General features: G+C 32.4%; 1 protein-coding gene across 1 annotated transcript in view; it reads right to left on the reverse strand.

Moving 5' to 3' along the window:
- The window catches only part of LOC145297864 (uncharacterized), a 307728-nt gene that overhangs the window by 109942 nt on the left and 170392 nt on the right, over positions 1 to 27394 (reverse strand). Inside the window, exons 13-17 of the mRNA XM_080144191.1 lie at positions 26010 to 26040; positions 22722 to 22915; positions 19394 to 19447; positions 11472 to 11588; positions 8211 to 8330 (exon numbers count right to left, since the gene is read on the reverse strand). Of these exons, the coding sequence (XP_080000317.1) occupies positions 8211 to 8330; positions 11472 to 11588; positions 19394 to 19447; positions 22722 to 22915; positions 26010 to 26040 (516 nt within the window). The remainder of the gene's footprint in view (positions 1 to 8210; positions 8331 to 11471; positions 11589 to 19393; positions 19448 to 22721; positions 22916 to 26009; positions 26041 to 27394) is intronic.

A 27394-nucleotide genomic window follows, 5' to 3' on the forward strand; every position in this document is an offset into this window, starting at 1 on the left:
ATAAGGAAGGGTCTATAAGCTGGCTAAAGGATGGATCGCTCCACTATGACCAGGAGAAGTTTATAATAGCTGCCCAAGATCAAGGCTTGATGACCAATGTGTTTAAAAAGATGAGTGGTCTCAGCAAAGACAACAAATGCAGGTTCTGCCACACAGAAGTAGAGAGTGTGAGCCACCTGATTTCTAGCTGTAAGGTTCTGCTAGGGGACGGCTACTATACAATGCGACACAATGAAGTATGCAAATATCTCCACTGGACGATCTGCAATAAGTTAAATATCGAATGCAGCAAGAAGTCATGGGAACATATACCCGAAAGAACAGTCTGAAACAAGTCATATACCATCCACTATGACTATGCAATCCCTACAGCCACGTACCTAGAAAACGGAGCTATAAAACCCGACATTGTAATATGGGACAAGAAGGAGAAGGAAGCAACCTTGGTGGAAGTTAGTGTCCCGAATGATGCTGGGTTAAACAGAGCTGAGAGGGAAAAGGTTACTAAATACCAGGGTCTTATGTATGACATGAAAAGAAACTGGAACCTTAAGAAGATCTCTATCATTCCAGTAATTATAGGAGCAACTGGACTTATGAAAAAGAATTTTACAAACTATCTTACAAATATACCAGGTAAACCAAGTGCAAAGGAGATTCAAACAATTGCACTTAAAGGGACGGTTAGAATCTTAAAAAGATCTCTCGGTTGGAGTGTCTAAAATAGCAGGTGTATGTTTGGCATCTGGTAGGATGCCCCATCCCTGGCTTAAACAAAATGATAAGAAAAATGAAACAGAGAGAAACACTTCTTTTGCCATCCATCCCCAAAGATTTTCAATGGGATTGAGGTCCGGAGAACATGCTGGATGATCTAACAATTCTATATTATTTGAAGAAAAGTATTCTCGTGCTTGTCGTGAAGTGTGTATCGCAGCGTTGTCTTGCTGGAAAATCCAATTTCTTCCACACAGACGTGGACCTTCAGTCCTGATAGAAGCATTTTCAAGCATTGAAATGTACTTCAATGATGTTTGCCGGCTTTCACTACTTGCAACTTTAAGGTCCCAGCTGACGAGAAAGCATCCCAGATCATTAAAGACCCTCCTCCACTATGCTGAGTTGAAAAAGTCTCTTTCAGCAAATTTTTATCATGCCAATAGTGTTGAAATCCATCTGGACCATCTAGATTAAACTTTTTCTCATCGGAGAAAATTACATTTTCCAACTTCTCTTCATCCCAAGTCTGATATTTGGCGGCATATTTAAGTTGGTTAGTTTCGTGCTGTTCAAAAAGGCGTGGTTTCTGCAATCGCTTTAAATGATTGAAATCCTTCATTTTCAGATGCCTTCTGATGGTTTTAAGACTACATTCTGCTGCTGTTTGGCTTTTCAATCGACTTGAGCTCATAATGAAGTTTTTTTTAAACTTCTTTTAATACAGCGATCCAGTGATTTTTTTGGGTCGACCTGGACTCTTTTTGTGCCCATATTGATCTGGATTTCTTAAAAAATTTGTGATGACCGTTTTGCTACGATTCACTTCGTTTGCAATGGATCTATGAGAGAGTTCACCCCTATTAAGCTCAAAGATCCTTCCTCTCTCAAACTCTGATAATGGTTTCCCTTTTGCCATTTACAATTTAGTAAGATGTTTTTTATCCCCTAACAAGTTGCTTTTAGTAACATAGGAAGCTTTTCGTATTCATTTTTTCAAAACTAGCCGATTTTATTAAAGTGGACTTATCATTTTGACCAGGTGAAAATGTTTGCTTTTTAAAAAATAATTATTTTTTGCAAGTTCCATCTGTGACTTTATCTGTACAAATACCAAATTTTATTTCTTTTTCTGCAATTAAGTTTTTAAAATGCGCAAATAAAAAGTTAAATAAAAAATGACTTCACTGCATCCCAGGCAGCACCGGGAATGTTCAGTTAGTATATATATATATATATATATATATATATATATATATATATATATATATATATATATATATATAAAGGGAATAACCACCATGCAGGAGCTATTTGGTTTTATAAATTTAAAGTGATAAGCTATCAGTAAATTTTATTTGTTTTATTTCATTTTTTATTCATTTTATTTGTTTTATTTCATTTTTTATTCATTTTATTTGTTTTATTTCATTTTTTATCCATTTTATTTGCTTTATTTCATTTTTTATCCATTTTATTTGTTTTATTTCATTTTTTATCCATTTTATTTGTTTTATTTCATTTTTTATCCATTTTATTTGTTTTATTTCATTTTTTTATTAATTTTATTTGTTTTATTTCATTTTTTATCCATTTTATTTGTTTTATTTCATTTTTTTATTAATTTTATTTGTTTTATTTCATTTTTTATCCATTTTATTTGTTTTATTTCATTTTTTTATTCATTTTATTTGTTTTATTTCATTTTTTATCCATTTTATACATGTTCTCTACAAACTTATATGAATTGTCAGTATGTTTCCGTATTGATTGGTACATTTTAAAATGAAATCTATAAATTTAAATAATATAGAATGCACTTTGATAAAATGCTTTTTTTTTTCAAATATTGTTGCAATAGCATATCCTGCACTTCCTTTTTCCTTATGTAAACTTAGAATAATGGATAGACAGCTATTAGTAAGAAATAATTAATCTCTTTATGAACTTAGATTAATTGATAGACAACTATCAGGTTGACAAGAAAGTTATTGCGGTTTTAACTTTCAAATCCAGATGAACATATCTCGGCTCAGACAAAAATTTATTGATCGCAATAAGCACCATCAGAGTCAACACACTTTTACCAACACAAAACAAGAGTATTTATGCCAGTAATTTAAACAAAAAATCTTGCGTCTTGGTGGCAATGAAGTCGCTGAAGGCGTTTTTGATATCGCTAAAAAATTTTTAAGCATTTCTTATGCAGAAATTTGTTGAGATGCTTGAAAAAAGTTGTTGAGATATTCCAGCCCATATCATCCAGCTCTGATATTTTTTTTTTTTTTAAATTCAATTTTCACCCCAAACAAGGCACAGTGCCACTTTGAAGCAGGGGGCTACTATCAGGGACTTAATTTGCAGGGGCATTATGAAGGGAGATGAGTAGAAAGATGTTTGTTCACATTACACTTGAACTTCTGCATATCAGTACAGTTGGGAAAGCAGAATCCCGGAAGGGAGTTCCAAAGACCTGCAGTTCTGGGGAAGAAACTATTGGAGCAAAAGGCTTTCTTACACCTAGGGATCTCTACTGTAAAGGGATGAGACTAAGTAGCTTGTCGGGTTTGTCGGGGGTAGTCACGTCGAGGAGGTACAAGTGCTTGCAGTTCGTCAGAGCATTCACCATTAAAGTATTTGCAGAACAGGCAGAGGGATGCAACATCTCATCGATGGGACAGAGGCTGAAGCCTAGATGACAGTTCAGGACCTATCAGGTTGGCGACTCTCTTTTGAACCCTGTCCAGGAGCGAGAGACAAGCAGCAGATGCACCAGCCCAAATGTGACAACAGTACTCCATACATGGGCGAATGGTGGCCTTATAGAGGTACAGGATACTTTCAGGCATAAGTAGTTTTCTAGCACGGTAGAGGGAGCCAACCTTCCATGCAGCAGCCTTGGCAATGCTCTTAATGTATCTATTCCAGTTCATATTCCCTGTAAACGTTAGGCCGAGGAGTTTAAAAGAAGTACTTTCAGGCAATGTATTCTTGGCCATTGCTATTGGTGGTAGAGAAGGTTTCTTGTAGTTATTGAAGGAAACAAGCTTAGTCTTAGCAGCATTGAATGTGACCATCCATTTTTGTCCCCATTCCGCTACAGATTGGAGGTCATCCTCTAGTGTTTCTGCCATATCCTTGGATATGTGTTCATTTGTTTTCCCCTCATATCTGTTATAGAGAGTGGTGGCATCGGCAAATATACCCATCTCCGAAACAATTTTATCAGGGAGGTCATTTATGAATATCAGGAATAATAGAAGTCCAAGGATAGACCCCTGAGGTACTCCCGCATTTATGTCATATTGTTTAGATGTACGACCGTCGAAGACAACTTGAATTTTTCTCTTACTTAAGAAGGATTTAATTACATTATGAATTCTTCCAGTGATTCCATATGATCTAATTTTCCTTAGAAGACCATCGTGCCATACTCTGTCAAAAGCCTTAGATATATCAAGGGCTACCGCTCTACCCTCCCCTGTTTTCTCCAATGACAAATGACATGATTTCCCTCAGATTTTTTTCTTAGGAACACCTCATAAAATTTAGGTACAACTAATAGAAATCTGCATTTTCAGCTATATTTGAATAAAGAAACCCATTTTTTCAGAGGATTGGTTTTGGTTCAGAAATAAGAAATCTATATGCTGCAACACTCTATTTTGGACCCTGGACGTTGGATGTTGGATCTTGGATTTTGGAAAAAAAATAAGATGAAATTCTTATAAAATCAAAAATATATTTCTTTGCATCACCACTATTCTGTCGTATTTAAACCCCCAAGATTTGGTATTTTTCCAAAATTTTCTCAGTTTAAGTAAGAAAATTACAATATTTGCAACAGACTAGTATGATCTAGTAGAACAAAAACACGTAGGTCAGAATGTCAAGTGAGAGCTTGCAGACCAGCAAATCTGCTCTTATTTCAGGGTTTCCCACTGTGGTGGGCGGCAGAGGGGGTCCCCCACCTCAGCCAGAAAATATTTTGTCTAATTTTTAAAATAGCTTTTAAAAGATGCCAAACAAATTTAAAACAATTCTTATTGGTTTAAATCGCTCAAAAACATTGCTTTACAGATCTCAAATGGGTGTCTGAAAAAATGTGTCCACCCTAACTCCCTACCTTCAGAACCCAAAAGAGAAATTTTGATGGTTCAACAGATTATGTTTGCATCACTGTGAAATATGCAAATATTACAGTTTTTGTGATGTTTTTCAAGCACAATTTGGGCTGATTGCCATCAGTACCTTATAAAAAAAAACAATGAATCCAAGTCAAAACTTAGTTACTGGTATTTCATGCTCAATACTGCAATATGTGGCAAGTAACAAAATGTTCCAGATTTTTGCAATTTTTTCTCATTTTTTCAATATAACTTGTGTGATATAAACTTTTTGCCTCTAGCAACACTCACAGATCCACATGTGATGAATAATTATGACACAAGACAAAAACTAATTTAATTTGCCAAGAATTTTTTACATTTGTGATTTTTTCTGGATTTTCTATAAAATTATTGCAAATTCTGAAAATCCTAAATTAAAACTCTGGCGCATACAAAAATTGCCTATCCATATAAGGAACAATTTCTATGAGTCAGATTTTCAATTTTGGCCTTCAAAAAAGTGTTGTTTTTTTACATGGATGTTTTGCCAAAATGTGCCCAAAATAGAATGCTCTCGTATCTTGGGCCCATACATAATTTTTTATTGTGTTAAGTCTTGACGTACTTTTCCTCCCTTTCGTTTTCTATGTCTGGGGTCTAAAAATGTCACTTAACCCCACCCCCACACCTCCCCTTTAAATTTAACGTTTTATTTTTATTAAAATAAATATATTTCCCCAATTCTCCCATTTGAGAACCAGACGCTTTCAGAGATACATAAACTTTATTATGTCGCCTGATAAGGACTTTTTGGTCCTTATCGACCAATTGTCTGGAACATTAGCATGTTCAGTGTAGTGACTATGTAATATTTGTCTATATAAATTAAAATATTTTATATATATATATATATATATATATATATATATATATATATTATTTTATTATATATATTATAATATTTTATATATATATATATATTATTTTATTATATATATTATAATATTTTATATATATATATATATATATATATATATATTATTTTATTATATATATTATAATATTTTATATATATATATATATTATTTTATTATATATATCATAATATTTTATATATATATATTATTTTATTATATATATTATAATATATATATATATATATATATATATATTATTTTATTATATATATTATAATATTTTATATATATATATATATTATTTTATTATATATATTATAATATTTTATATATATATATATATATTATTTTATTATATATATTATAATATTTTATATATATATATATATATATTATTTTATTATATATATTATAATATTTTATATATATATATATATTATTTTATTATATATATCATAATATTTTATATATATATATATATATATATTATTTTATTATATATATTATAATATTTTATATATATATATATATTATTTTATTATATATATCATAATATTTTATATATATATATATATATATATATATTATTTTATTATATATATATATATATATATATATATATATATATATATATATATATATATATATATATATATATATAAAGCATTATCAGCAATTATTTTGATTTTATTAAGTGTTGGGTATATTTTTTTAATTCAGTTAATCGCCATCTTAATTTTTTAATGTCTACGTTTAAATATTACTTGATTTAATGAAGTAATTTTTCAGGTTGTTTGTTTAAATAAAAGCTAGATATTTTTTCTAAAACAGCATTTTAGGAACATATAACATGTTTATTTAGAATTGTACTTATTTAGGAAAACAAAAATAAAGAAAAACTTTTATCATGTACCTACTTGTCACGGAATGAAGATGGTATATTCCAAAAATCACAAAAATTGATCAAGTAGTTTTTTTTTTATTTAAAAAAAAAACAAATTTGATGATTTTTTAGTGATCAAGTATTTTTAGCAGCTATTGATTCTGGAGAGATTGTTAAGGGGGAGGTAACAAGTGATGAATTTTGAATTCAATCAAATATGGCGACTAGTTTCTCATGCATGGACCAAGTCATAAAATTTGGTTTTCTTAAATAAATTTAAAAAAATACTTGATCAAATTATGTGATTTTTGGAATATGGCATTTTCGTTCCATGATGGGTGCGTACATGGTAAAAACTTTCTGCATTTTCTTTACTTAAAATTTTCATTATAAGAGCAAGTCGGAATAAACCCCACATATTATTATAAGAATATGCTCTTAAAATAATGTCACATGTTATTCTTGATTTTTCCCCTTTGTTTTTTTTTTTTTTTCTAAATTAATATCAATAAAGTTGTTGAATTTTTTTTTTTTTTTTGCTTAATGTCATATAATTATAACCTTTATTTCACGTAGCATCCATATAAATTTTTTTCTTTATTGCCAGTTGTTACAGTTTTTTATTTTTTTATTCTGATTATATATAATATTTTCGCTTAAGTATCTGTTAAAAAGTGGACTCTTTGGCAATGTATAAAGATTGCGGCCATGGAAGAACACAAGAAAAATTCTTTAAAACCGGTTTTATATTGTTGTTTTTGTCGAATATTATTAATTCATATTATTATTGGTACTAGTGCACTTATTGATCCGTGCTGAAATAATAATGTTATTATTTAGAAAGTCATTCTTAACATGGATAGAGGAGTGTGTTTTGTACCTATTCTGTACTTTAACCTTACAATTTAATAAAAACAGATATCATAAAACTATAACTAAACTTGAAAATACTATTTAAAAAATAACGCGGATCAATAAGTGCACTAGCACCTTACTATTAATAAATATTATTAAATGAGAAATCATTTTGCGTTAAAATTCAAGTCTCGTTTGTAGATAAGCACGACATCAGGTCAAATTCGGTGGCCATTCGGACTTCTTTCACATAACAGTGACACCTTTCAAGCATGATTTTCTCAGTTTTACGTACATAATACTAAATGGATTTTAAATGGAAATGATTCCTCATTTAGTAATATTTAATTAAAAAAAACCCAAAAAACATGGAACTATTTTTATTGCCAATATAGAATTTATTCTCACGTTTTTCCATGGTAGGGATCTTTATAAATTGATGACCATTCTTATTTTTGTTGGTACCATTAACTACACGTTATCTATTAATGTTATATATGCTTTCAATGGTTATTGCCAATTTGACATATGATGTTTTTTATTTGTCACCAATCATCTCCTTATTTGATGCGTGATCAAGCATCTCTATTTGTCAACAACTCCAACAGTATGAGTCTCATCATCTGCATCCTGTCCATTCCCTTCCCTACCCACCCGGCCATCTGCATCCGATTCCATTTGACCGGTCACTGACCCTTCTCCTTCGTCTGAGCAGTTTTCATTGCTTACCATCTTTTCTTGCTCATTAATAAAATCTTCAAGTTGCGTCATCACCGCATCAGCCTCTTTTTCAGCAGCAACTTGGAGTCCTTTGAGCTGCACAACCTGCTGTTTGAGCAAATCACGCTCCTATAAAAGAAACATAAATTAAAATTCAAGATTTGAAAAATATAATCAAATTATTAACCTATTCAATCAGTTAACATGTAAGTATGAACTTTGTGTCTCTTAGTGAATGTTTTTATATAACGAGTCAAATGGTGTGAATTTTTTTTTCTTTTTTTGGAATCGTTTGTTATTGGTCTCTATGGTTAAAATTGCATGAAAATCGAAGATATTTGAATTTTTTAGGGTGGCTAACAAGGTCACCCGACGTTGCTCGGGTTTACATAAGACAATGAGAAAAATTTTGAACATGCTTGTTATTCTTAGGATAGAGGAAGTTTTTATGCATTATTAAAGTATATTTTACGATCAGACCATGCCAGACGGTTTGCAGGTATATATATATATATATATATATATATATATATATATATATATATATATATATTAGTTGTCCACATATAATCCTGTTTTGCTGTATCACAACTTATGAGTGCGGCTAGACTAGCACTCATCTCTAGCCAGAGATTGAAGTAACAACCATCTAACCTCAGACCCATGGGATTGGTGCTCATAAACGATCTTATCAATTGTTCATTCATATAGACATTCGCCCACAAACAAACAGAGAACTTCGCATAATATATATATATATATATATATATGATATAAAGCTGAACATCTGTGTGTGTGTGTCTGTTCAAGAATAGGCTCCTATATGGTTGATTATTATAGAAAACTGATCACATATAATGATAGAAGATGTATCGAGACACAGGAATGGGTATGTTTGATCTGGCATAATGATGATTTGTTAAAATTTGTGATGTCTGCATACGCGCCTGGTCCACAAAGTATGTAAATAAAAAAATTAAAGATTAAAAAAAAAAAACGTTTACAAGTGTTTTTGATATAGATGTACATAAGAATACTTTGATAAGTATGTTTTAACTTAAACAGAGATGGTATAATAAAATTGTGGGGTTTGCGTTCACACCTGTCCTCCATAGAATGGAAATAAGCACAAACTTTAATAAAGAGTTTTAATATCTATCTGTGTAAGTATACTTTGATAATTATGTTTCAGTTTGAAGAAATATGGTATAATAAAATTATGGGGTGTTCCTTCGCGCCTGACCTCCATAGAATGAAAATATGCCACAAAGTTTAACAAAGTTTTTTAATATAGATCCACAGAATATTGTGATAAGTGTTTCAGTGTGAACAGGTATGGTATAATAAATTATGGGGTTTATCTATTTTATTTTTACTTTCATCATATTTTGCTTTGGTTTTGATACCCCCAAATTCGAAGCTATCTCTTTACAAGCCTTCCTTTTCATAACCTATCATACTTTCATAAATCAGAGTCTATTTTCTGTAGGTTGTTTTTGAACCCAGTCAACGACGAGTACTTTTGCTAGTATATATATATATATATATATATATATATATATATAGAGAGAGAGAGAGAGAGAGAGAGAGAGAGAATAAATGACAAAAAGTTATATTCCAAAATTCATGATGTTGACCATCTTATAATTTATTCCTTTAATTCAGTTGACATATACAATTCTTGACAGCATCTGTTTCGTAGCGCAAAATCAATCACTTAATTATTATATCAATCAGTGAATCTATTATGCCCTACACTCTTCAAAAGAAATAGCAACAATCAATCCGTCAAAAGGAATTGAAGCATGATTTGGCATGATTAAAATTCGAAAATTTGAAGGGAAGCTGCATATACCTTTTTATTTTTCAATTACGCCATATTGAATTTTTATCAAAGTCATTTTGGGCTGTTTTTTTTTTTGTTTTTTTAGCTTAGTTTAGTTTCGTATATACAAACATGTATAATAGTTTATAATTTGTTGATATTATTTTCATAAGTATGTATACACAAATTAGAATTAATAAATTTATTAATTATTAAATAGAACATCTTGATAGAAGATTCATAAATTAATTAAAATTGTTGGTACGAATAGTTGGGTTTAATGACTTTGTTTGATAAAAATTCAATATGGCGTAATAGAAAAAAAAGGTATTTGCAGCCTCCTTTCTAATTTTCGGATTTTAATCATGTCAAATCACACTTCAATTCCTTTTGACGGATTGATTGTTGCTATTTCTTCTGATGAGTTAAGGGCATAATAGATTCACTGATTGATATAATAATTGATTGGTTTTGCGCTATGAAACAGATACTGTCAAAAGTTGTATATGTCAACTGAATTAAAAAAATAGATTATAAGATGGTCAATATCATGAATTTTGGAATATAACTTTTTGTCATTTATTCTCTATATTGCTCTGTAATTACATTGAGCTTCTTAAATAAGGATTGATATATGTTATAAGAAAATATATTTCTACAGATATATATATATATATATATATATATATAAAAGTGAACGTGTCTGTCTGTCTGTCTGTCTGTCTGTCTGTGTGTCTGTGTACATTTCCCTACGCAATAACTCTGTCAATTTTTAGTCTATAGACTCGAAATTTGAAATACCGGGTACTGAGATTTGGGAAAATCGATGTGACGGGTGTCAGCCAGAAATTTGGCTGTTAAGGGGTCAAATTTCAACGATTTGACCTTTAAGAACTCTACCAAACTCCTCCGACAATTTTGGGTCTAGACACTTGAAATTTTAGATATAGGTTCCTTGAAACTGGATCTAACTTAATAAAGTGATTTGAGCCCGAAACTATAAATTTTAAGGGGTCATAATAGGGGTCAAATTAAAAAAAAATTTACTCTTTTCTTTTTTTTTTGCTCAGCATACACCTCCAAACACCCGGGCAACGCCGGGCTGAAATGCTAGTATATATATATTAGATATATAATAGCATAAAGGTACCTACTTAAAATCAATCATTCAGAAGTCACTTCCGAAATCAAACTAAATCAATACAATGGATCTTTGTACATATGAGGGACTCAATATCTTTTCAGATAGAGCTTTATAACAATAATAAATAATTAATTTTACTTTTCTTAATAATTTCCTTCAGCTTCATGTCTATCCATTTGTCAGAAACCGGTTACGTTTGGATGAAGAATTACCACCTCGTGTTAAGCATTATTAAAATCATTTCCGATGGATGCATGGTAATGAAATGAATGATTTATTATTCCTAATTGAATTTACTTACTTCCTCCCATTTGACTTTATGTTCTTGGAATTGTGACTTGAGAGAATCCACTTTGCGCTGCGTTCGGAGAGTCATTAACTTCAACTGTTCGTCAAGTTCTTTCAGCTTTTTCGTTGTCTGACAGAAATTGATAAAAAAACAAAAAAGAACAAATATAAACAATATAAAGCCAATTATCTAATTATAAATTTAGAAATTATTTAAAACCAACTAAAAATAATCTAGCTGTCAGTCAGTGACGTGCAGAGAACTTTTTCAGGGCAGGTTCTTAAGTGAAAAAAAAAATAATAATAATAATGCAAAAATATAATAATGAACACCGTCTCGATGGAGCACAGGCCTATAATACATTCCTCTGAAAAGGGCACTTTTAAAACAGAAGTAAAAGGGGCAGGTGCTTGGATACACCTGGCACCCCACCCCCTGCACTTCCCTACTGTCAGTCAATTTAGATCCAGGTCTGGCTTTCTCACCAACTGACTATCCAATTGTAGACAGGTTTCCATAGCTTGCACGGGTCTATTTTTGTTGGCTGCTCAGATGTCTGTTTGCTATTTAATTCGATTCATAGTATCCCCCTCATGTAATTATTAAGCTTTCAAGTCCTCCTTGAGAGTTGGAGCATAGGTTTTGCATGAGCGGCCAAAAGAAGATTCCGTATTACAAGCTTTGTTTATCCACCCACCATTACATTTGACATGGCCAAGTGGACCTTGGGTTTGCTTTTGGCACCTTTGTAACTCTTGCTTCTCTCATATTGTCCTTTAGTTCTCACATTTCATAAGCGATGATTCTGACAAAAGAGGAAGAATTGCTGCTTTTCTAGGTTAGAATCTATCCTTACTGCATATATGGTTCACTATTTTAGTTTTTTTAATTTGAAGTAGTATTTTTTAGCTTCTTACATCAAGTGGCTTCAAACGATGTCTGGAGCTATTTCCATAAAAAAAAAAATAAATAAAATCAGCGGAGACGCTTTTCACGTAGTGCTACATCCAGAGGTGGGATTTGGAGTTTTTCCACAAAGAACATAGTTGCTCACCTGCTCTGTCACCTTTGTATCGCATATCCAGCAAAGCATGTCTCACTCACTCTGCAGAATTCATTGCCCGCCTAGAATGAAAAACTTACATCCGTTTTTTGCAGGAAGAATGGTTGCACCATTCTACCTCTCACACAGCTGACTCCAGGTGCAATCCTTTACCTATACATGAGGTGCCTTAAATAAGTTCCCAGACTCTTTTAGTATGAGCACTTTCATTGATATTACACGCATGAAGCTCTAGTCTCCTTTGAAGTAATCTCCTCCGGCTGCAATGCACTTGTTGCACTGTTCAAACAACTTTTGGAAGGCCCCATGGAAGTCCTCTTGTGTGAGCATATCAATGACCCTTGTCACAACCTCTTTCATCTCCTCAAGTGTCTCATAGCAACAGCCTCTAAGATTTTCCTTGAGCTTGAGGAATAACTAAAAGTTACAGGAAGTAAGATCTGGACACTAGGGAGGGTGAGGAACTGTCTTGATGCCCATCTTGATCAAATAGTCTGTGATCTTCTGAGCACCCTTGGGACAAACTTCATTCAAATCTTCCACATCTTCAGTTCCTCGTGAATAATTTTGTGTACAGTTCCCACACTGACATCAAACTGTGCACTTATTGTTTCTATAGACACGCAACGGTCCTTATCCATTAAATTCTTTATTTGACCAATCAACTTTGGTGTTCTGACTTTCTTACTCTTCCCACACCTCTCATCGTCCCTCACAGACTCCCTGCCTTCCTTGAATCTCTTATGCCACTCAAAAATTGATGCTCGATTCATGCAAGATGGTCCAAAAGCAGTCTGAAGCATTCCATACGTTTATGTAGTAGTTTTTCTTTTCTTTTTTTTTTTTAAATAAAATCTTATTGCATATCATTCTTCTAAAGTGTCCTCATATCCAGATTGCATTTTTGAAATTCACCAGCTGTGACAATCAGGCTTTAGTAGGGTGTATTCCAATTCCTGCTGTAACTGTTCATTTGAACCTGAAATCATAAAAATTGGTCAGTCATCTCATAAGATGTATAGCAATAACATAGTGAATTTTCAAGAGTCTATGACAATTTTAAATGCCTGTACAAAACAAGTCTAGAAACTTATTGAAGGTAACTAGTAAGTCAAATGTGTTTTGATACAGAGTACTGCTATCACATCTTGGAAAACGCTGTTCCGAGCACTCTTTCTTGCTTACACACAGTACTAAAATCAACTTGGCAATCTAATAGATGTTCTATGTTTTACAGTCTCACATTGTTCTTCATTACTAGGCTTTGATCCTCATTAAAAAAAATCTAGCAATAGAATAGTTGAGGTAGTGTAGCAGAATAGCCAAGTGATTCGTACAAATGCTAAAAAGCAAATGGCTATAATTGCTTATTCCCTTTCATTCATTAGAATTCGCTTTCCTCTTTACTCCCCAAAGCAAGGAAGTTTTCACAGAAACGTGTGAACTCAAAATACTTCCAACTAATGAAAACTATCCCAAAATCCAAAAAGTAACACATACATGTAAAAATAGTAACTTGACAATGCAAAGTTAGAAACTCCTATAAAATAAACAGCCAAATTCTAAGGACACAGAGAATTTTCAAGACAGCTGCAGTATTCCGGCCTGTGGTTAGAGGTGGACTTAATGACTCACACACAAGCTTTCTCCATCTTGTGCTTGTTGGGTGAATTAATAATCTTTGTTAAATTAATTATGAAGTAAATAAAAGAAAAAGTTAATTTTCTTTCTTTATAGTGAAAGGTATATCGACAATGACAAAACAAACAAATTAATTAACAGCATAACATCTTTCAGCCTTTTTATACACACACATAGATGCAGAAAGACACGTCTATTTTTTTTACAAGTTTATATGAAAAAGGGAAGGACACGTCGCATACATGCGTTTTTATAAAAAAAAAAAACAGTCAATTAAAGGGAGATAACTCAGTCACCCAATTCTAAAATACACGTCATCAGTTAACAGACAAAGGGAGACAACTCTAAGCTGCTTACATCATTGAAAAATAAGGGTTAACGAGAGACAACTCTTGAAGTATTATAAAACCCGATAATATTGATACATTTCCAATAGCGATCACATGTTTACACACCAACAAGAATCAGGCGAACAGAAGCAAATTACTTCTCACACTTATACACACACTAACAAAAACAAGATAATCGAACAGGCATGCACAATGCCACGCTGCCAAACACTCACATTATTACTTATACACGCATCTTCAGACTATGAACACACTGACCAAAGCATGTCCAAACCCTGTGATTATTTATTTAACTTTCTCTACCATGCGTTTCCATTCTCTCTCCACTCTTGGCAACAGAGCATGTTCTTTTTTTTTTTTTTTAATTTTCTTCCTTTGAAGACTGTAATGCTGGGTATGGGGCAGCCAAACCAGCTGCCAACATTGCCCTGCTTTTTATTGAAACCAACCAAGAGCTCTTTTTAGTATCCTCGCTGTTCCCTTAAGTGCAATTGTCTGGATCTCTTTTGCACTTGGTTCACCAGGAATATTAGTTAGGTAGGACTTCAGGTTCTTCTTCATAAGCCCTGTGGCACCGATGATAACTGGTATGATTGCTATCTCCTTAATATTCCGGTTTCTTTTCATATCATACATGAAACCTTGATCTGTTTTTCTCTTTCAGCTCTGTTCTGAGTATGTGTACAGAGGTGGCTGATCCTGACCTTGAACTGCCTTTTGCAGTGCGGGCAAGTTGTTTCATTTCCATTTGAAGGGTTAGCTTGCAAGTGTCTCTCTTCCTCCTCCTCTTTCTCTCCTCCTCGAGGTATGCACATCCGTTGGCTTCGATCTGCCTCTAGGTTAGCTTGTCCTTGGCCTGGACAAGTGCCTGTGTTGATGCCACACTTCTTTTTTTTTGCACTATTGAAAGTAGCTTTTATATTCTTGTCTCTTGTATAAAAAGGTCTTATTATAAAAATTTCGTTTTTCTCAGTTTCTGCATTTACAAAACTCTGATTACGTTTTAGGTAGCACTTGCTACCTGGTGACCCTTCTATTCTCTTAATGCTTCGTTTATTTCCATTTTTGCCTGCATACCCATATATATATATATATATATATATATATATATATATATATATATATATATATATATATATATATATATATATTCTTTCTTTGCATAAACATTTATACCACCATTTACATTAAATGTTGGTGTGGTTCTTGGCTATACTCTAAGATGCTTTCATGACCTAAAATAGCTTCTATCAAAGCTAGAGACTACGTCACAGTAGCAGGTTCAGTTTACAGGGGAAGGCCACAAAAGACAAAGGGGATGATAAGAGCAGACTTGAGAGAAAGAGGGATAAATAAAGTCTTGTCCAGAGATAGGTTAGTTTTGAAGTCAATTTCTTCAAGCTGTTCAACACTCACCAGATGAACTTTAAACCCACTACTACCACTACTACTACTGCTGCTGCTACTGCTGCTATTAAGCAAATGTTATGTGCAAAAGTCAACTTTGGATTTGAATAAAATTTATAAAATTTGTAAAATTTAAATTGACCATAAAATTAGCATAGGAGATGCAGATACTCATACTGCCAGCTTCCTATATGGTCTATCTCTGAATCAAACGCCATAGCAGTCTAGTTAACTGTTTGTTATTTTTTCAGTTTTTATCTCTTTCTGCTTATGTCAAACTGAGGCTTGTTCATTCTCTTTCATAGTCCATTTTGGATTCTATTTTTTTCACTTTGTTTTACCAAATGCAAAACTAAGATATAAGTAATCATTATGTATTTAATAACGCCATAAAGGAAATAACACTATAGAAACTTTATTCAGCTATATCTAGTGCAGTTACAACATGGTGCAAAGTGGGAACTATATATATATATATATATATATATATATATATATAAAGCTGAACGTCTGTGTGTGTGTCTGGTCACGAATAGGCTTCTATATGGTTGACTATTATAGAAAACTGATCACATATAATGATAGAAGATGTATCGAGACACAGGAATGGGTGTGTTTGATCTGGCATAATGATGATTCATTAAAATTGTGGGGTCTGCATACACGCCTGATGCACAAATATGGAAATAAAAAAATTTAAATTAAAAAAAACGTTAACAAGTGTTTTTGATATAGATATACATAAGAATACTTTGATAAGTATGTTTTAACTTAAATAGGGATGGTATAATAAAATTGTGAGGTCTGCGTTCGTGCCTGGCCTCCATAGAATGGAAATAGGCACAAACTTTAATAAAGACTTTTAATATCTATCTGTGTAAGTATATTTTGATAATTATGTTTCAGTTTGAAGAGATATGGTATAATAAAATTATGGGGTGTTCGTTCGCGCCTGACCTCCATAGAATGGAAATATGTCACAAAGTTTAACAAGTTTTTTTTAATATAGATCCACAGAATATTGTGATAAGTGTTTCAGTGTGAACAGGTATGGTATAATAAATTATGGGGTTTATCTATTTTATTTTTTACTTTCATCATATTTTGCTTTTGTTTTGATAACCCCAAATTCGAAGTTATCTCTTTACAACCCTTCATTTTCATAACCTATCATACTTTCATAAATCAGAGTCCATTTTCTGTAGGCTGCTTTTGAACCCAGTCAATGGCGGGTACTTTTGCTAGTATATATATATATATATATATATATATATATATATATATATATATACAATGCCACGCAAAAGTATTGGATACATTACATTTTTCTTCATAACCTTAATTAGGGTTCAAAATTTTACCTGAAATTTGGTTAGTATATTTCTATTACTATTCTAACTAATATTTGGAATAGTAATTACAAAATTAAAGTTTAGAAAGTTTATATTAAAGGAAAAATATAAATCAACTAACGCAAAAGTATTGGATACATTGATTTAATATTTGGTTGCATAGCCTTTATTATGTTCAACAGCTTCCAATCGCTTTCTATAGTTGTACACATGCTTTTTTGCAAAGATATGCAGGTATTTTGCGTGATTCTTCTTTGCAGAACTGTTCTAGTTGTTGAATATTTTGTGGATTCCTCTTGTGAACATTGATCTTCAATATTTTCCACAAATTTTCACTGGGGATTGACTGGACCAAATAAGAACGTCAATTCCGTTATTTCTAAGCCATTCTTTGGTTAGTTTGGCAGTATGCTTGGGATCATTGTCCTACTGAAACACGAAATTGCTATTATATCCCAACAAATCAGCAGATTTCTGGAGGTTTTCTCCAAAATCTCCCTGTACATACGTCCATTCATTCTACCATTGATGATTTCTAGTTTACCAGTTCCTTTGGATGAAAAACATCCCCATACTATAACCGAACCACCGCCAAACTTTACCATAGGAATGGTATTCTTTTTGTTATAGGCGGTGCTATTTTTATGCCATACATGTGTTGCTGTGTTTCTTCCAAAGATTTCGATTTTCGTTTCGTCTGACCAGATTACCTTGTTCCAAAATTCTTGGGATTGTTCCCCATATGTTTTAACATAATTCAAACGTGATCTGACATGTTTAAGCTTCAATGATGGAACTTTTCTTGGGAATCTTGATACAAAACTTGCATGATTTAGAACTCTACTGATTGTATCCTTGCTCACATTAATCCCAGCTTCTCAGAGGTCGGTTTAATTTTCACCACGAGTAAGAAAAGGGTTTTTTGTACCTTTCTGCTTACCCACCTTGATTTTTTTCGTTTAAGTTCCTTGGCCGACCACATCTTGGAAAATTTGCAACAGCTTCATCAGGGGTTTTAAACTTTCTAATAACGTTTCCAACTGTACTGTGGTAGATTAAATTCCCTTGATATTATTCGATACACTTTTCCTTCTCTGTGCATATCAATGATTTTTTGACGAATGTCTATTGACAACACTTTAGTTTTAGGCATTTTTATAAATGAACTAGTTGACTTTGAAGGAGTGAGCCCAAACTGGAAGAACTTTATAAAATTATTTTAATATAAAGCTCTCTGATTAGTCAGTGATAACTCGTTTGCATTATTGCAACATGCTAAGCAAAAGTCATTTAAATTTATTTCAGAAAAAGAATTTTTTAAAAGTGTATCCAATACTTTTGCGTTTGTTAATTCATATTTTTCCTTAAATATAAACTTTCTAAACTTTGATTTTGTAATTACTATTCCAAATATAATTTAGAATAGTAATAGGAATATACTGACCAAATTTTAGGTAAAATCTTGAATCCTAATTAAAGTTATGAAGAAAAATGTAATGTATCCAATACTTTTGCGTGGCACTGTATATATATATATATATATATATATATATATATATATGAACAAATTTACATAGTCGCGACACTTCTGTGAAAAGTAACTATTTATGAAGTTACCTGACGAGAACTTCTGGTTTTAACCAACCATTTGTCCAAAACATTAACATATCCAGTGTTGTGACCATGTAAATTTGTTATTATTAATAAATAAATATATATATATATTATATATATATACATATTGTTTGAGGTGTATTAAAGTGTTATATCAAATAGGATCATCTTTAATCCCACACATTATATGCAGTATCTTTATGAGTTTGATAGAAATATGAATTGCTGAACTTTTTCAAACTTCATTTTAACAAAAATAAAAAAGATCCATTAAGAAGAGTGGCAAAACAGTTCAATGTATTTTGATAAATCTTTTGCAAACAAATTTTCAAGAAAAGTTGTGAAAATACATATTTGCAAATATTATCCTGAAAAATTAGTTTTATTAAAATTTAAAAAAACAAAAACAAAAAACGCTGCACATGAAAAATATGCTTAAATTTAATTAGAAATAGCTGTATATTTAAATCAAGGTACAAAACAAAAGCATGTTATAATGAAACTTACCAACCAGCGATACTGTACAAATCTTTCTGGCATCTGTTCTGAAGGAAGACCAGACTAGAAAGAAAAATATACAAAAGAATCTGAAGAACAATAAAAATAAATATATTGAAAGAATTAACTCGTCATCTTGAATTGATTAGCTTCCAAAAGGCTGTCATAATTTCTCGACTAATTTTTTGGTGGGCAGTTCTGCACTAGTTTTAACGTACAATCTGTTTTCGTTTTCAGTTGGGACATATAGAGAGTGCATAGCAGAGACAGACAAATACAATTTCGAATCGAAAATTTTACAATAAATGCATGGTTTTTTGGGGTTTTTTTTTAAATAGATTTAAGAAAATTATAATAACACAAAATACAGGTTTTTTTAAATACAAATTGAAGATTTAATATTTTTTGTCCTGTAACAAAATTCTGAAATTTTCCAACACGTTTTATTTTTGTTGAGAAATGTTTTGTTTGACATTTATTGAATTAAAATAAATGTAAGAAACTTATAAACACAAAACAGTTTTCTACCCCTGATGTACGTTTGTCTGCCCCTGCTATGCACTCTCCAAATAAACCAACTGAAAACCAGAAAAGTTGTATCTCCACACACATGTCCAAGTGTCGTCCTTAGCAGTGACAGGAAAAATTAGTTCACAGTGCAATAACATAATTCTTTTTTTATTTATTTTGCAAATATGAATTTGTTTTTGTTTGATTATTTCTTTATATTTTATTATTATTTGCAAAAATTAATTTTTTTTCCGATTTATTTTTATTTTGCAAATATAAATTTGTTTTTTTTTATTATTTCTTTGTTTTTATTATTATTTGCAAAAATTAATTTTTACTGATTTATTTTTATTTTGCAAATATCAATTCGTTTTTTTTATGGTTTATTTATGTTTATATTATTTGCAAAAATTAATTTTTTTCTGATTTTTGCTGATTTATTTTTATTATTTTGCTTTCTTTTATGAATTTTTTGCTGATTTTATTTTTTATTATTTTGCTTTGTTTTATGATTTTTTGTTGATTTATTTTTATTTTGCTAATGTCCTGAAATATGGTTAAAAAATGAGCGTTTTTTCAGCAACATAAAAATAAACTGCTTCAACCCTATTTGTAAATGCTTGAATAGAGATATCACTTACCCCTTTTCTTTCTCAGATCGTTCAGAGCGTTTTTTTTTCTCTGGTGGTGGGGGAGAGGCATCTAGAATTAATTTAGTGGTTGAGTTAAAAGGGTCATGTTTTGTATTACGACATAAGAAAACTAAATAATATATGAAACTAAATAAAATAATAAATGTAATTCATATTTAGCCTTCTCATGTCTAGCAGCTGTGTACTAAAATTCATAATTATCGGTTAATTAATTTTTGAGTGAATTCTGTACATACAAATATATAAACACATAAACACACCTAAGGTAAATTAAGTTAATTTATCAAACAGAACAGTTTTCATCACTTTTATGTCTACTTATGAAGATTAAATGCAATGTATAAGGATATTCCATTCTCTAATTTTGATCACAATTCATTACATCATTTTGATTTTACAAACTGTTTCAAATGCGTAAATGGTCTTAAGAAATTGAAATTCAAGGAATCTTGCTTAATTTGATGCAAATCTGAAATATTTGAATTTTCAAATGGGAAGTTTTTGTCCATATTATTAACAGCACTTTATAAAAATACTTAAACTGAGATTTGGGGGAATATTTATTAATTTTTGTTGAAATTTCACAAAAATTAGAGGTATTTGAATTTTCACAGCCCTTTTTTTTACCTATTGCAAATAAAATTAAATATAGCTCACGTTTAGACTACTTACGCGAAGAAACTGTATTTCAAAATTCATAATGATCAGTTAATAAATTTGTGAGTGGTCGCTATGAATTGTAGAATACAGCGTCTTGGGTCTTGGCGTAAGTGCTTTATCTCTCTCTATATATATCTTTCACACATTATATATATATATATATATATATATATATATATAGAATATGTTTCAAAAACATTAGGTGATTGATGTATGAAATCTCAAGTGTGATAGCTCAATGCAGAGTAAAACATACATAATGGTAAAAAGAAAACAATCCAATACAAACTTAATTCAATTTCATTATAATTAATTTCAACCGCAGGCCTTATCAGATGAAACGAATTAGCTGGGTCTCTCTCTCTCTCTCTCTCTCTCTCTCTCTCTCTCTCTCTCTCTCTCTCTCTCTCTCTCTCTCTCCATATATATATACACACACGCACACACACACACACACAGGGTGACCCCAAAAAACCGGCCCCAACTCTAATTAGGCCCCGTTTCTTAGCGTTTTGTCTGAATTAAATAAAACTAACTAATTTATTATATTCAAAACATCACATCAAAACACTAGGATCTTTGGCCTTTTTTTCTCCGTTGACTGTAAAATGCTCAGAAAAACAATTGAATGTCCTCTGTTTTTTTTTTTTTTTAGTCACCCTGTATATATATATATATATATATATATATATATATATATATATATATATATATATGAGAGAGAGAGAGAGATATTACTAGTTCATCTCAACTGATTAGGCCTACACATACACACACACATATAAATATATATATATATAGAGAGAGAGAGACAGACAGACAGACAACATTACTTGATTCAAAAGCTTCTCTAACAATTTGATGCCATTTTTTATAGAATGATTTGCTTTGGCCTCAAAATATGCCTCAGTTTGCAATATCATTTCTTTAGTAGAGCAAAATCTACAAACAACTAGTAGTCGCTGAGAGCCAGATCTGAGACTAATCAAACCAAATAATATGCAAATCACAAAATACAAATGCCAAAACCTAACCCACTGACATTTGCATCTATGGTAACTTTGGATGGATTTCACCTGTTGCTCTCAACTCAGCTGACTACTGATTTGACTCTAAAATGAAGTTGTGGATCCGGGTTTCACTCATTGTCACATATTGATACAAAAAATCTTTTTTCATTTTTTGTTTTGGTATCCGTTGAGATGAGGCTCCATAATTTGTACATTCTTTTTGCAGACAGTTATCCTCGTTTTTATATTTTTTCAAGTTTACAAATTGAATAATAAACTTAAAGCAAGTATAAATATTGATATTTATATGACAATCCTAACCAGATGAAAAAGCTCAACATTCTCACTTTTCGAAATAGAGTATTGAAGGAATTCAGTATAAACTCTGTAAATTAGAAATTACAACAATTTATTATTACATTATGAGACACACATTATTTTAATAGGATTATTTTAAATTATCAGTAAATTTTCTTTTATCAAAATCAAGTTTAAAATTCTTACCCAAGCTTCATTGTCTGTTAACTCGAATGCATCTAGCGTTTCTAAAACCGAATGATCAACGGCTGTTTCCACAGGTGCTTGTTTAACGGTTTTGCTGAGCTTCGATTGGGTCTTTGCCGTCTTTGATGCACTTTCACCCTTTTCTTTAGCACCTGCTCCATTTCCTTGGGTAGAATCGCTGCTCTCTTTAACATCTGATAATAATAGAAAGCAAGAACATAAGTCAGTCGTGAGACTGCATGCTTTTGCCTGACAATGTAAGGATGAGCCAAAGTCTTTTTAAAGCCTTACTTCTCCATATTTTATGAAGTATTCCTAAAGTTATGTAATAGAAATGTTGATAACTCAAAAGCATATTCAATGGGAAATGGCACAGAACATACAGTTAACAGAGTGCATAAGAAGCTGCACTGGAACTAACTCCTATTCTGACAAAGCTGTTCAATTGTTGTCTAAAAAGAGAAATGCTTCTGATCACCTTGAAAAACTTGATCAGCTTGTTCAGTATTGAAAAATACTGAAGATCAGTCTTTTTGTATAGAAAAATCGGTCACCTTTTTTTTTTTTTTTTTTTATTACATTTTCCCCCCAAACAAGGCACATTGCCACTTTGGTGTAGGGGGCTACTATCAGGGGCAGCAACTACTGGGGCACTATGCTGGGATTTGGGCAGCAAGATGTCTGTTCATGTTACACTTGAACTTCTGCATGTCAGTACAGTTAGGAAAGCAGGGACCTAGAATGGAATTCCAGAGTCTAGCGGTTCTGGGAAAGAAACTACTGGAGTAGAAAGATCTTTTACATCTAGGGATCTTTACTGTGTGGGGGTGGGATTTAGTTGCCTGTCGGATTTGTCGAGGGTGTCTACGTCGTGGGGGCACAAGTGTCTGCAGTTCGTCAGAGCATTCACCATTAAAATACTTGTAGAACAGGCAGAGGGATGCAACGTTTCGTCGATGGGACAGAGGCTGAAGCTTAGATGCCAGTTCAGGGCCTATCAGATTGGCGACTCTCTTTTGAACCTTGTCTAGGAGCGAGAGACTAGCAGCAGATGCACCAGCCCAGATGTGGCAACAATACTCCATACAATGGCGAATGGTGGCCTTATAGAGGTACAGGATACTTTCAGGTGTCAGTAGTTTTCTAGCACGGTAGAGAGAGCCTACCTTTTTTGCAGCAGCCCTGGCAATGTTTTCAATATAATTGTTCCAACTCATGTTTCCTGTGAACGTTAGGCCAAGCAGTTTGAAAGATGTACTCTCAGACAGGGAGTCACTAGCCATTGCTATTGGTGGCAGAGAAGGTTTCTTGTAATTATTGAAGGAAACCAGTTTAGTCTTGGCAGCATTGAATGTGACCATCCATTTATGTCTCCATTCCACTACAGATTGGAAGTCATCCTCTAGTGTTTTTGCCATTTCTTTAGATATGTGTTCATTTGTTTTCCTGTCGTGCCTGTTATAGAGCGTGGTGTCATCAGCATATATACCCATCTCAGAGGCAGTTTTGTCGGGGAGGTCATTAATAAATATTAGGAACAATAGAGGTTCAAGGATAGACCCCTGAGGCACTCCCGCATTTATATCACACTGTTTAGATGTACGACCATCGAGGAAAACCTGGATTTTTCTCTTATCTAAGAAGGATTTAATTATGTTAAGTATTCTACCACACATGTCTGTGCAATTAGATTGGGGTGATCTTCTTCTGATGGGCTGAGGGTACCGGATTGACAGTCCCTGGCCATTATGTGCCATTAGTAAGTTGTTTGAATCTCTGATAAATCAAGAAGTAGTCAGCAACCTCAGCAAAAAACAATCTACTCAGTGACAAACAATATTTAGGAAAGGTAATTGTTTTACCTTCCTAATAAAATATATCAAATGAACAACAACCTTCTTTTTAACAATTTGAAATATTTATTGGTAGCAGGAAGTGGCAGGTCAGACTGCGAAAAAGTAAGAAGGAGCAGAAAGTTCTTTTTGGGATCATCATCGGTCAGTCACAGTCAGTAGTGTGTCGTCCCCAGCTAATAACAGTTGTCTGCAGTAGAAGGCCGTCGATAGTAGAGCAAGATGTCCAGTGGACGGGGGGACGAGAGAAGAGGTGTTGTTTGACATTCCCTCAAGACTTTAGGAAGCAGATGAATCAATGCGCCCGGTTAGCTGATAGGTCAACCTGTGGCCAAAGAACTCAGAGGGGGGGGGCATTGATTCACCAGAGAAAATAGTTCTCTATAATTGCTATACACATATATGTTTAGTTTTGCAAGATCAACAGCTGATCTGCTGACTAATATCACACAGGATAATCGAATCTATTGATCTAAGTTTTGTTTCAAGAGAAATAGTTCTTTGTATACTAGAGGCCTTTAAAAGGGTTTGTCACAAAGGCCTGCTTCACAATCTTGCTATTTATTGGTTACTAGCAGGTCACCAGGCGTTGTCCAATCGTAAAATACGCATAAATATTATATTTTGATTCATACAGAAACTGAAACATGTTCATGCGAGTATTGTTTTTTTTTTTTTCTAAACAGTTCACTTCTTCTAAATAAAAAAAAAAATACTTGAGCTGAGATCGAAACCAAAACCTAAAGTCAGTGAGTCAATTATGATAACCATTAGGCCAGCTTGACACATTCTTTAAAACGTGTTTTCAAACCTACTTATTCTTAACATTAATCTGTCATGTGAACGATTCACGCATGCGAATTCATGAAACAGATGACAAACAATAAAAATCTGATTACCCCCCCACACACACACACCCGTACCAATTTTTCACTTTGACCTCTTAACAGCACCTTTTTTTTTCGGATGGAAACCAATTAAAAGTTTTCCACATATCTGAATACCATATATACCAAATTTCAAGTCTGTAGATCAAAACTTCGTTGAGTATATAGGTTGAGAATTGTCCCCATACACATATACATACACACGAACACAGACACACACACATTCTCACTTATATATATATATATATATGGAAATGTCTTCTAAACCATCAAATCCTTTGAGGTGCAGGAGTTTGGGGCACATTGTATCAACACCAGTGAGCATCAATGGTCCACTCTGGGCTCAACCCTATTCCTGATATTAATAAATGCTTTCTTTTCCTTCGCATTCTTCCCCAATCAACTTTCACTGTTGATAATAGCTTCTCCACATAATTGTTCTCATTTCCTCATCCTCCATAAGGTAAGTAAAAGATTGATATTTTTTCTTAGCATTTAAACCTCTCTTAATTATTAACTGCTATTGTAAAAATGCAGTTAAGACTTACCTTTCTTTTTAGAACTTTTCCCTGTTTTAGACTGAAAACAGAAAAATAATAGAATTAGTAACATAAAAGATTAAATAAATCTGTCTATAAATTTTTTCGTCTTACTCTCACTCCTTCTCTATATCTTCCCCTATTCTCTCTCTCTCTCTCTCTCACACACACACACGCACACACACAATATCCGTATGAGCCCATGAGATTTTGTCAAAACTATAAAAAGCCACAAAAATCCAGAAATCAAACCTAGATCAGCACCACCCACCACACACACCCAAACACACACAACCTCTCACACACACAAACATGCACACACACACAAACACAAATACACAACCCCTCACACCCAAATATACACTTTCATCTACTCATCTACGAACCGAAGTGACGCTTTTCAAAAGCGCTTAATTATTGTATAAAATGTTTCAATTTGAAAATATTTGTTTTGTTTACAATGTGTGCGTGTGTGGCGATTGTGTGATGCTAACTCGATTCTTATCAGCTGATAACATAATAAAGATGCTGGAAATATAATTAGTCCACAATTTCATATATTTTTGGAGACATATTTGTTCACTTGATAGACTTACTGTTAGAAATTCTTATAAAAATGCTTTGATACAAACTGTGTCGAAACATTGTTTTAGACTGTGAAGTGTGATAGACTAAAGAATGGTATTTCAAAATGAAATGCGACAGACTGTCTGTAAGAATCGATTCATTTCTGGAAAATCCATAATAGTGTCATAAACAATGGGCAACTGCTATAATATCGCTTGCAATCGATAAGTTAATTAATAACCTTTGTTAAATTGATTATGAAGTAAACAAAGAAAACGTACTTTTCTTCCTTTAATGACTTCATACTGGAAGTTTTATCGAAGATGACAAAGCAAACAAATTAATTAACAGTGTAACATCTTTTAGCCTTTTTACAAACACACACAGATGCAGAAAGACACTTCTGTTTATTTTACATGTTCACAACATGAAGAGAAAGGAACATGTCACATACACGCGTTTTTTATAGAAACAGTTAATCAAAGGGAGACAACTCAATCACCCAACTCTAAAAACACACGTCATCGCTTAATAGACAAAGTGAGGCAACTCCAGGTTACCTAAGTCCTTACATTACTGAAATAAGCACCAAAGGGAGACAACTCTTCAAGCATTAAATTAAAAACCCAGTAACATTGATAAATTTCCAATATATGGCTGAATTGTCATTTGTTTTAAACTCTACTTCAGACTTCATAAATCACTCTCTCTCATTTCCACCTACAGACGGAAACAACACTAAAAAAGATCTGACCATCATACTTTCCCATCTCCTTAATATCATAAAAAATTTTGACACACCACAAGCATGTGGATTAGATCTTATC

The sequence above is a fragment of the Euprymna scolopes genome, chromosome 2, assembly GCF_053919585.1.
Source record: "Euprymna scolopes isolate OS-2025 chromosome 2, ASM5391958v1, whole genome shotgun sequence".
NCBI classification, from domain to species: Eukaryota; Metazoa; Mollusca; class Cephalopoda; order Sepiida; family Sepiolidae; genus Euprymna; species Euprymna scolopes.